Raw genomic sequence first — 11,341 nt, forward strand, 5'->3', positions numbered from 1 at the left:
ACATGGAGGCTAGAGATCTGATTGCACATCTTAAGCACGAGCTCACCTGTGCCATTTGTTTGGATTATTTCACTGAGCCAGTGCTTGTCCCCTGTGGGCACACCTTTTGTAAAGCATGTCTGCTCCGGTGCTGGGAGGAAGCTGCCACAAGAGGGATTTGCCCTGAGTGTAAGGCAGTCAATGAATCCAGACGCTTTATTGCAAATTTGGATGTGGAAAATCTAACCCTCACTGGCAAACTGATCAGACCTCATTTACTGCAAATGGTGAGAGGCCCAAGCTTCTGTAAAGAACACCAGCAGGTCCAGGAGCTGTTCTGTGAGGATGACCAGAGGCTTCTCTGTAACACCTGCTTCTCTTCCAAGGAACACATGTTTCACAAGGTCTCCCTTTTAAAAAAGGCTGCTGAGAGCTACAGGGTAAGATTTTCTACTCATCATGAATCCCTGGGAAAATGTTAGTCCCTTCACTTGGCTCTGTTCCTAGCCATTGATGGTCCCTACACTGTTTTAATTCATTGTTTGATGCCTTTTATCAAGGGCCAAGGAACCTATGGCCTTCTGACTCGTAGTTGGAAAGCCAACTTCCCAGCCTTTGTAAACTTCTTATCTGAAAAATGAGATGTTGTGAATCTAAAAATGGGTTTCCTTGGGGTTCATTGTCCACATCTCTCTTGCAGAAGAAGCTCCAGGAGACGTTGGAGAAGTTGAAGGAAAAAACAAAGGAGGCTGATACTGTAATCAATAATGAGAAAAAGAGTATGGAACAGTGTCAGGTCTGTATCTCTCTGTCTATCGTGGCCTGTGATCTCTCTGGCTTGTTCTGTGAACAGATACCAGGGTCTGAGGGATAGCAACAAGAGGAAAAGTAAATGTTCAAAGAGCATAGCTATGTCAGAGAGCAGGATGTATGGAATGAGAGGAAAAACATATAGGATCATATTCAGATTATTAACATCCCCATTTCTCTTCTGGCAGGTGAAGATGCAAACTCTTAAAGGGGTAATTGTGTTTGAATATGCAAAAATGTACCAGTTCTTGAGGGAGGGTGAAAAACAACATCTGGAATGCCTGGAAAATCATATGAGAGAGAACTGGGAGAAACTGGTGAAGAGTGAGACCCAAGCATCCCGGCATAGCCAACACCTGCAAAAAACAATTGGAGAACTAGAGGATGTCTTGGAAAAGCCAGCCTCAGAGATGCTCCTGGTAAGCATTTGAAAACAACAAAACAAACCTCTCCAAAAATATTGTGGTGTTTTAGAAAGATATGAGCAGAAGGAGCATGTTGTGCCACCCCTAGGACGTTGAAAGGAATGCTTATAGTTTTTCAATAGGTTTGACCAGGTATTTTTTAATTCACCCCAAGCATTTTATTCTCCACCCCACTCCACCCCAGCCCCCTATTCTTTCCTCATAGTTTGGGCTCAGTGGTAATTTACATTCACCAGATAACATCTGGAGGACTCTGTACAGGTTTTGATGCCACAGTTCAGAAAAGACATTGTGGCTCTGATGTGTGTCCAGAAAAGGGCAAGTAAGGTAATGTAGATGGATCAGGTGAAGGCTGAGAGAATATTTAGAAGTAGAAAAGAGAAGGTTAGAGGAGAAATACTTTCTTGTCTTCAACCAGGTGAAAGGTTGTCATGAAGAGATTATACACGTTTTGCTTGGCCACGGTGGACAGAGGCAGGACAAATGGAAGTAGTAGGAAGGAATTTGTGACTTGATGAAGAAAACTTCTTAGCAATTAGAATTGTGCTAAAATGTAATGAGCTGCCTCATCTTCCACAGGGAGGCTGTGAAGCCTAGATGATCACTCTTCTAAGATGTTACACTATCCCAAAAGATTCATGCTTCACTTATGTATATGAGAAGGAAGAATATGAGGACTCTTCTAACTCTGTTTCTAGTTTTCTAAGAAACGGAACATTTTACAAATGAAGTTTTCTGGTGGTGAAGGGGGAAGTAGGTTCTTCTCCCTCTGCTGTATGACCTTTTGGAGAATAATGCTTGGACAACTGAGGACCTGATATTTCATTTCAGCCTTATGTTTATTCAGAGTCAATGAAACAGTGCCTCTCTTCAATAAGGCATGTAACTGTTAGTTTTTTCCCCCTGGTATTTGGCTTATATTTGTCTCTTTATATCTCTAGCTAATATTTCAGGTTTAGCCTTCTTGGGATAAAGAGAACAAATCCAAGTTCCCTTCCATTGTCAAGCCTTCAAACACTTGAACACATCTGTCCTCTGTGTCTTCTCTTTCCATGGCTGAACATCCCCAGTTCTTTCTAACCTGACCAAAAATAGAGACTCTTCACCATCTTGGTTGAATTCCTCTGAATTTTTCCAGCTTAATACAGTGTCCTTTTTAAACTTAATGTCCCAAACTGAATATACTACTCCAAATGCTGTTTGATGAGGGCAGAGTACAGAAAGGATCACAGTTTCCTCATTCCTGGAATTTGAGCCTTTCTGAATTGAGCTCAAGATGGCATTAGATTTATCAGTCACATCATGCAGCTGATTCATATTGATTTTCTGATACATGAAAGCCCCAGATCTTTTCCTGCCTATCCATGCTTATATTTCATCCTATGAGCTTCCACAGGTTTTTTAAATTTTAAATTTAAAAATTTTTATTTTATGGAATAAAATGAGCATTTCCGTAACATAGTACAACAAAAGATGATTTCACATGAAACTGCAAATCTGTTATGTACAAGTTGCTATTCCTTTTAAATATATAATAAAGTTATCATGTAAATTTCTTTTTTCCTTTTTTTCTTCCCTCCCCTCTCTGCCCTAGAGATGACTACACTAAGACACAAATGTGTGTGTATGTATGTATAAAATCATTCCATATATACCACCAGGCAGTTAAGGTCTTTTAATTTCTGAATTTATTTCAGTGTGCTAGGTTTCCCCACTTGGGTCATCTGCCAATTGAATGAACATGCCATCTATGACTCAATATTGACTATGGATAAAAATATAAAATATCATAGATACCTCAGGTATGCCACTGAGTAATTAAGCAAATGAGATGATACCAACCTATTAAATCTAGTCTTTGAATTTACCCATTCAACCAGTTCTATGCCTATCTGATAATATGCTGCTGAAAACTCAAGGAGAATGAGGAGTTAGAAGAAGCTAAGATCTTAAAATGTAAAAATCATTGCTTGATTGAAGAGAATAGTTTCACTGGAGTGATGAGGTCAGAAGCTAGATTCTTAGGCTTAAGAAGAGAGAGGAAAGAAAGTACAGACAATGAGGGTATATAGGTAGATGTAGGGGTTTGCTTATGGAAAAGTTGAAAGATCTAGAATGATAGTTTTTTTTCTTTTTTCACTTTTTGTTTTAAATTTTTATTTAATTTTTAATTTATGGAATAAAACAAGTCTTTCCATAACAGTGTGTATATATGTGTGTGTGTGTGTGTGTGTGTGTGTATATATACACATATATAATGTATGTATATGTGTGTGTATATATTTAACAATTATACGTGATGGTAGGTTAAGTGAAGGTGTTCCAAAAATAAGGAGACCTTGGACATTTTGATATGTAGAAGGGATGGATTAGGAGAGATTGAGAATTAGAGAAGATGATTTAAAAAAAAGTCACATTACCAGAGGAGATGGGAAGGATTTGAACTGAGGGCACAAAGAGAAGAACTGAACCCCCTTGAGGCTCTCATTCAGTCTCCTAGGCCTCATTGAATTAAAAACTTGGTAAACTGTAGTCAATTCTCCATAACTATCTCAATCCTCAGATAGGATCAGACACATCCTCCCAATCCCTTCCATTCTGAGGAAGAAGCAGGTTGTTTTTGTCAAGTAGGTTTTCTTTGCAAGGAAGAGGAGAATGAGGTTCTTTTCATGATTGGGATCCACCTAAAGAGATATCAGTATGGTTCTAAGCCCCTTTTCTTCACCTTAAGTTCTATAACCTTTGTATTATGTGTGAGTAGTAACTTCTAGAAGAATGGAGACTTTGAAGAAAGGCTTCTGTGATTTCTAAAAATGACAATATCTTAGAAATTGTCAAAGGCTCAAGAGACTAAACTAGCTTCTTTTTCTCCCCACAGGATGCAAGAAGCTCATTGGAAAGGTAAACTCACATTAGACAAACTCACTCAGAAATACAGCATTTGTGATGATGCAGTCTGGGAGTATAAATTCATCTCTGATATAGATCTGTGATTATGTTAATGCTCAATATGTAAGTCATAAGACCTGGGGCCAGCAGGAAAGGTAACTAGTTGTCCTTTTTTTTAGGAGTGAGGCTGTGCTACTTCAGTGTCCACAGGCTACTTTCCAAGAGTGGCCTCGGTGCCAAATCCTTGGGATGAGGGACGTGCTGATGACCTTCCATAGTAAGACTTTCCTGCTTTCTCAGCCATTTCCCAACAGTGGGGTTTGATATTTGTCACCTACTTGTCCCCTTGATAAAAGTACTTCTGCCAGTATTGTCATACAGATGGAATTTTTTTTCTTGTCAATGTCCTCCTTGGGTAGGAACCCAAAAGAAGCATTTAGGGGTCAAATAATAAAATTAGTTTTTCTGATGTTTTTGCATAACTTCAAATTGTTTTTTTTAAAGTTTAGTCCAAATCATGGCACCACCAATAGTGAATCAGTGTGTCTATGCTCTAGCATCCCTGCCAATGTTGAATTCTCACATTATGCACCATGTCTGCAAATATGATGGGCATGAAGTACAGTTATTGTAAAGCAATCATAGCTTTGGCTATCTGATGACATGATGGTGGCAGGGCACATTAAATTCCTATGGTTTTCTGGAGATTCCTATGTTTGTGCCCCCTCAAACTGATCAAAGGGGTTATTGTGGCTCCCCTAACAAAACAAAATGTGTCAGACTGGTGGGTCAGTGCATGTTGGGATAGAGGAAGCCACAAGAGGGTTAACTTTCTAGTGACTCAATTACATCCATGATTGGATTCTATCTCCCCAATGTCTCTCTTACTTTCTTGTTTCAAAAGAAAGGCATAACTATTTAATCTTCTGATAATATCCCTCACTGCATCATAATTATTTCATCTTGATTGGATAGTATTGCATATTTTAAAAATACCTTCTCTGATGGATTGTAAGCTCCATGAGGACCGGGACTTTTGAAGAGCAGAATCTATCAAAAGTGTTTGAAGGTTACATATTTTGAAATCAAGTTTCAGAGAAAACTATTTCTACCAAGACTCAATGCATATCTGAGATCAGATATTTATACTTGTATTTTTTTAATGACATTAGCAACTCATTCCTTCAGAAAATACTCCAAGGAAGCACGTGTTGCTTGTAGAGAAAAGACATCTAATAAAGGGTTGCTGAGTTATGAATGAATGAATTAATGCACAGTTGAGGGAATGTGTTAATGACAATTTCTAAATAATGACTGATGTCATACCCAATTGGGACTAAGCATCATGATGAGAGTTTCCTCTAGTTTTAAGCATTTTTATTTTCTGATGGTTGATCAAGTCATGACCATGATATTATGTGTAGATAGAAGATGCTTTTTAAATGGACAATAGATTATGAAAGAAAGAATACATGCATGCAGAAGTGAATGAAAGAAGGAATTGCTCAGGGCACGTGTTGATTTCCAAATAATAACTGATAGTATACCCAGTTGGGACAAAGATAAATAATAGGGAATTATGTGATTTCCTGAATATTATTCCCACTCTTTGATGTTGACCTCTGAAGTTTAGAATGTCCAAATCTAAAATGTTTCCTCTCCTTTCAGGAGATATAACTCTGGACCCTAAAACAGCCAATCCCTATCTCCTCTTATCTGAGGATCTCAAAAGTGTGACGATTGGAAGTACCGTGCAAGACGTTCCTGACAACCCAGAGAGATTTGACGGTGCTGCTATTGTTTTGGGTACTCAGAAATTCACCCAGGGAAGACATTACTGGGAAGTAGAGGTGGGAGACAAGACTGAGTGGTCAGTAGGGATCTGTAGAGAATCCACTTCTAGGAAGGGTCAGTTGTTACCTGCAGATGTGTTCTCTCTTACAGGCTTCAAAATGAGAGATGATTTCATTCTTTGGGTTCATGACATGATGGAAGCATTTTTAATACCTGAACCTTTGCATAAGCTAGGCATTTACCTTGATTATGAATGTGGACATATAGCATTTTACAATATTACCAGCAAATCCCTTATCTATAGTCTTTTAAATATTGACTTCCAAGGGCCTCTCCGGCCTTTCTTTTCTCCTTGCATACCAAACAAAGACAGCATCATTAGACCCCTCACCATCTCTACTATGACTGATCAGGAAGCTGGTGACCAATATAAGGTCTTCCCTATGGAGTGAAGTCTAATTACTTGATGTTTAAGATGAAAACCACTACTAAATTCAAGGGCCAAAGGTAAGAGTTGAATTGATTTCCATTAATTGGATCTGATGTTAAATAGGCTAAATAGACCAGTTTAATTAGGTCATCAAAAATAAAAACAATTAAAATCCTATTTCATTTCTACACTAAAACCCAATATTTCATTATTGCATCAGCTCCAATCACCAAATGAAACCATCCACTAAATAATTACCTTTTATTTCACCATCCTTCAAGTAATGGGCCCAGCATAAAAATGTAATAGATTATATTGACAACCGCACCTATTAAATGCAGTATTTCAATAGAACAAATGAGTATGATTGCAGCAGTACAGCTTAAAATCTAAAATCTTGGATGAGAAACATAGTGATGTCCAAGAGGAAAGACGTGGATCCAGAATTAGTTTTTCTACAAGCAATGAAGCTATTCATACAAATGCAATTTGAGTAAGAATTCTTGCATCATCAGGTCCTGGATTCTTCATTTTATGGAAAACTTCCTCTTCTGGGAAATTATAGCTATATTATGTATGATATGATAAAACTAACCTGTGACTGTTACTTTTATTTGTTAATATATCTGAATGCTACTAAATAGCTAGCTTCATTTAATAAAAGGGTATTTCATTACTTTTGTGTTAGTATTTTTCCATCCAAGTTGCATTCTATACTCTGCTAAAAGCAACATCGGAAAGCCTCAAATAAGTCTATCTTTTGTTATTTCACTTTTTATCTTTTGGTTTGGTTCAATTGTTCCCTTGTATGGTGCTGGGTGTCCATTCTCTTAAAACAGGGCAGTCCCAGTTCACTGCAGAAGTTGGGGAAGAGAAGGGACTAAAAGCTTTCCTGAAGTACTGAAAAGACCAAGTCCAGCCTAAACCAAATCTTCTCTGCTTCTCAATGTAGAAATTCAGAAGCATGGACCCAAAAGAAATAATTACCACATAGCACAGGAAAGACATGCCTAATTAGGATGTATCTCACTAGAAAAATTTGGGAAGCTTGAGAGTAAAAGTTTGTATGCGCGTGAAAGAAAGATCCGAGGATCAAGGACAAAGGCAAAACTACTGTTTTGGTGGGGGTGAGAGAAAATATTAGATCCCTTTGGGGCGAACCATGGCAAACGCACTTGCATACAATGGCATACTTTGTTCTGATTCTCCCTCCTTATACACATGGGTTTTGAGACCATTCAGGCATTCACCTGCTCTGTGTGGCTCAGATTGGTGGACTCTAGCCCATTTGTCTTCTTTGGTCAAGAGCTCTGACCCTTTGCAACCTGTTGCCTAGGGCATTGCTTTAATCAACGTTAGCAGGAAGACCTAGGCTGAGCCTGGAAAATCACAAACAATGCATCTTTTTACGTATTGATTCAATAACCTACTTTCTTGTTTTTCAGACATTGCTACTTTCTCAGTGCTATACTTACTGGTTTCCAAATCATATCCCAAACAGTTTTTAAGACTGGTTTTCTTTTACTTCATTGAATTTCTGCTTTTCAAATCACACTTTTCTCTCAGATTTTCAGAACAAAAATTTAATTTTCCCCAAAGATGAAATTTCAAGCTTTTTAGTTAATTTCTCATTGTACCAAATAAAATCCTTCCAATTCAGTTTCATACTTAAGAACTTGAAAATACATAGGTTATTTTCCTTTTTTGTGTGTGATTTTGCTTCAGATTTTCTTAAAGAATTAAATTCTACTGTTATTTATGAAAGACCACAGTAGAAAGGTAATCACATAAAATGAAATTTTGAATTTTTTCAAAATATTTGCATTTTTCTTTATAAAAAAACTCTTTTTTTTACATCCCTCTGGCAGCATCACCAGAAACAAAACTTTAAATTTAGTTTTAATTATGTTTAGGGATGAACATTCTATAGTCTGTGAAATTACCTTCCTGCTCTATAGCAAAGCAATTAACACTTTTTCCCTTTTCAGTGAAAGAAAATGATAGAGGGCTCAGTTTTTGTCCACAAAGCTATAATTCTAAGGAGCTTCACATCTCCAAAACTCCACAGTATTTCAGTATTATAGAAGCCATGCAAACACACTCTCATCATAATTTTGAAATACACATTCAACAGATTACACTTAAGTAACAAATTTAATCTCTGTTGTTCTCAACATCATAGACATATACAAATGAAGCAAGGATCTTTTATATTCTCTGGATGAATTCTGAATTTAGCTAGAATTAGGAACATGGAGATGAAAAGATATACTTTGAAACTTTTAGCAGAAGTGTTCTCACTCCTGAATTTACCAGGACATAGAATACAGACAATGCTCTACATCAGTAGTGTCAAACTCAAGTAGAAATGGATGCCACTAATCCATACGTTAGAATTCCTGCTGAGGCATATTGACTTAGTTTTTAAAATGTATTTTTATTTTGTAAATATTTCCCAATTATATTTTAAACTGGTTTGGGTTATACTTGAGCCCCATCAAGGGGCAGCTAGGTGGTACAGTGGATAGAGCACTGACCCTGAAGTCAAGAGGACCTGAGTTCAAATCCGGCCTCAGACCAAGCACTTGACACTTACTAGCTGTGTGACCCTAGGCAAGTCACTTAACCCCAATTGCCTAAAAACAAAAACAAAACAAAACAAAAAAAGAGCCCCAGCAGTTTTTAACATCTCTACCTTACATTAAAAAACTCAAAAAATACACATCAAACACTGCTCTCTCCTTAAAGTCACAGGAGAGAAAATATTTTACTGACCATTTTCATGACCCTTTGTTTGAAGGCTAATTGGCACGGGGCCTCCAAGGAGTCTTAGAACATCTATTAATTGTTTTGACTGTCTCTTAACTATTTTGTATTTCTAAAGGTCTACTTTTCCCTTTTGATTTTTTTAAATAGAAAATTCCCAGTATCTTGCAGGGATGTGCTTTTCAACTCATGTTACTATGGCCTTGGCTTTATAAAAGTCCTAAGTCTTCTGGTGCTGATCTAATATCCTTATCTTGCTCTCCTATGGTTCTTAGAGGTCTCCTCAAATCCCTAACAATGTGACACTGGAGAAGTTTGTGAGTTCCCACTTTGTAAGGTGTCAGAGGAAATTAGTTTAGTGGGACGTTTATCTTTAAAAGCCTTCTCAATGAGTTAACCTGAAATTCAGTAGGGGAGTTCCTTTCTTTTATGGTCATTCCCTTAACAAAATCTTAACTACATGTGCCAAATGTAATGTATGAAGTATGATGGATTTACCCTTGATTTGATGTCACATATACTAAGGAGTGTTTCAGAAGCACTAAATAGATTTACACTTGTCAATGTACTCAATCCAATTTAATTAATCCAATCATGCAAACAATACAAATAATACAAAAATCCCTACCCTTGGCTATCTGATCCATTCCCAAGGTTCAAAGTTTCACTTCAGCACAGATTCCAAGATTGGTATTTCCAGTTGCAACTGTCACCTGAACTCCTGCCTCATATTTTCAATTGCCTTTTCCAAAGACGCCTCAGAAGCAACAGGGTTGCATCACATGTATCTTCTTCCCACATAAACTTGCCCATCTACCTACCTTCTCTAGTTCTATTATAGATCTGTTTCAGGTCTCCATCTTTAAAATGGGAATCTTAAAATTTGTACAAAGGATGAGAGAAGGCATTTGAAAAGTGTTAGTTGAGGTGAAATCAATGAGGTGTGAATCTTTAGTTGTTCCAAACCAGGAACTGAATGCAGTTTTATAACCAGATTCCAAAGTAGAGCCCCCCCCCAACCCCCCCATCTGGTGTGAACCAGGTTAACAAGTTAACATCTACTACATGTGAATCCAGAGGGTTGGATGGAATGGGGGAGGAGGCAAAGGGTTTATAACAAAGACAGCCTTCTGTGTTCCACAATCAGAAGCTGAGTCCAGGTAGCTTAGACCTGGAGCTACAGAGTCTGAAGGAAATCTCCTAAATCAAAGGAAGCGAAGGTAAGTTCCACGTAAGGAATATATATATATATATATATTGCATTTTATTTGTTAATGGACACAAAGGCATCTGCTCATCAGGGACAAGAACATTAGAATACTAGAAGTTTATGATTCATAGCCTTTGATATTAAATAGCCATTGAATGTTAATTCAGTACAGAGAAGGGATTTTTTTTTTTGCTCTCTTAAGCTATAAAAATATTTAGAAAATATTCAGTTTCTTGAAAACATCCAAGAACCTGTGGGCTTATGTTTTTGTTTGTTTGTTTTTTAATTCCAGTAACTGTTTATATTGTCAAGCAAGGATATTCTCCATCTTAAAGTCTTAATAGTGCTAAATAGTCTTAATAGTCTTAAAGGTCTAATAGTCTTAATAGTCTTATAGTCTTAAATAGTCTTATTAGTCTTAAAGGAAGACTATTCTTGGACGACTCTGGTTAGTGGGTGGGGAATTCTGGGTAAGTTGATTCTAGAGAAGAAAGAAAAGACTGAAAGAATATAGGAACAAATACATCCCCGTTAGCAGGGAGGGTGGTAATGTTCAAGTTGGGTTTTGAGGTAAAGTAGGGTTAGGGGCAGATTTTATGACAGAAATGTAAAGCTAAGAAAGGGAACTCAAGGCTCTAAAGATTCCACTGTTTCAGCAACTGTGTTTAATTGAGCAAAATCTAGTTGTCTTAAAGGGGAAGGTATTATAGACTTGTGTTATTAGAGAAGGATTCTGAGATGAGTGCCTTTTGAGTTGTTTCACAGGATGGACAGAAATTGTGCATATACAAAGAGGAAAGAGGACTTCTGAGATAATTTTTTAAAATGTGAAGTATAGTCAGTATTTAAACTGCAACTTGATGTTGGGCACCCATTTTTCTCAGTATGGTCTTATGTCAAGGTAACTCTGTCTATAAAAAAGGATTGGTGTTTTAATCCGTTATCTTCCCACAGACTTGGCTACCACAGGACCAAATTCTAAGACTGGGTTCATGGAGGCACTATAAACCCAGAGAAATAATCTTTGTGTTAGTGGCA

The 11,341-nt window shown here is 37.3% G+C and overlaps 1 protein-coding gene across 1 annotated transcript; it reads left to right on the forward strand.

The window, feature by feature from the left end:
• The first annotated feature begins 2 nt into the window (after window positions 1-2).
• On the forward strand, window positions 3-6,349 carry LOC114046497 (probable E3 ubiquitin-protein ligase TRIML1). The gene is made up of 6 exons (XM_027866822.1): window positions 3-419; window positions 680-775; window positions 978-1,208; window positions 4,093-4,115; window positions 4,283-4,380; window positions 5,772-6,349. The coding sequence occupies exons 1-6, from the start codon at window positions 3-5 to the stop codon at window positions 6,347-6,349; spliced, it is 1,443 nt and encodes a 480-aa protein (XP_027722623.1).
• The last annotated feature ends 4,992 nt before the right edge of the window (window positions 6,350-11,341 follow it).

This window comes from Vombatus ursinus, unplaced genomic scaffold, assembly GCF_900497805.2.
Source record: "Vombatus ursinus unplaced genomic scaffold, bare-nosed wombat genome assembly UNPS02014784.1, whole genome shotgun sequence".
Taxonomy (NCBI): Eukaryota; Metazoa; Chordata; class Mammalia; order Diprotodontia; family Vombatidae; genus Vombatus; species Vombatus ursinus.

Excerpts from the sequence above, each read along its gene's own strand:
- LOC114046497 (XM_027866822.1), top strand. The coding sequence starts at position 3 with ATGGAGGCTAGAGATCTGATTGCACATCTTAAGCACGAGCTCACCTGT. Across the intron at positions 420-679 it reads AGGCTGCTGAGAGCTACAGG|AAGAAGCTCCAGGAGACGTT; the intron begins GTAAGATTTTCT and ends TCTCTCTTGCAG. Across the intron at positions 1,209-4,092 it reads CAGCCTCAGAGATGCTCCTG|GATGCAAGAAGCTCATTGGA; the intron begins GTAAGCATTTGA and ends TTCTCCCCACAG.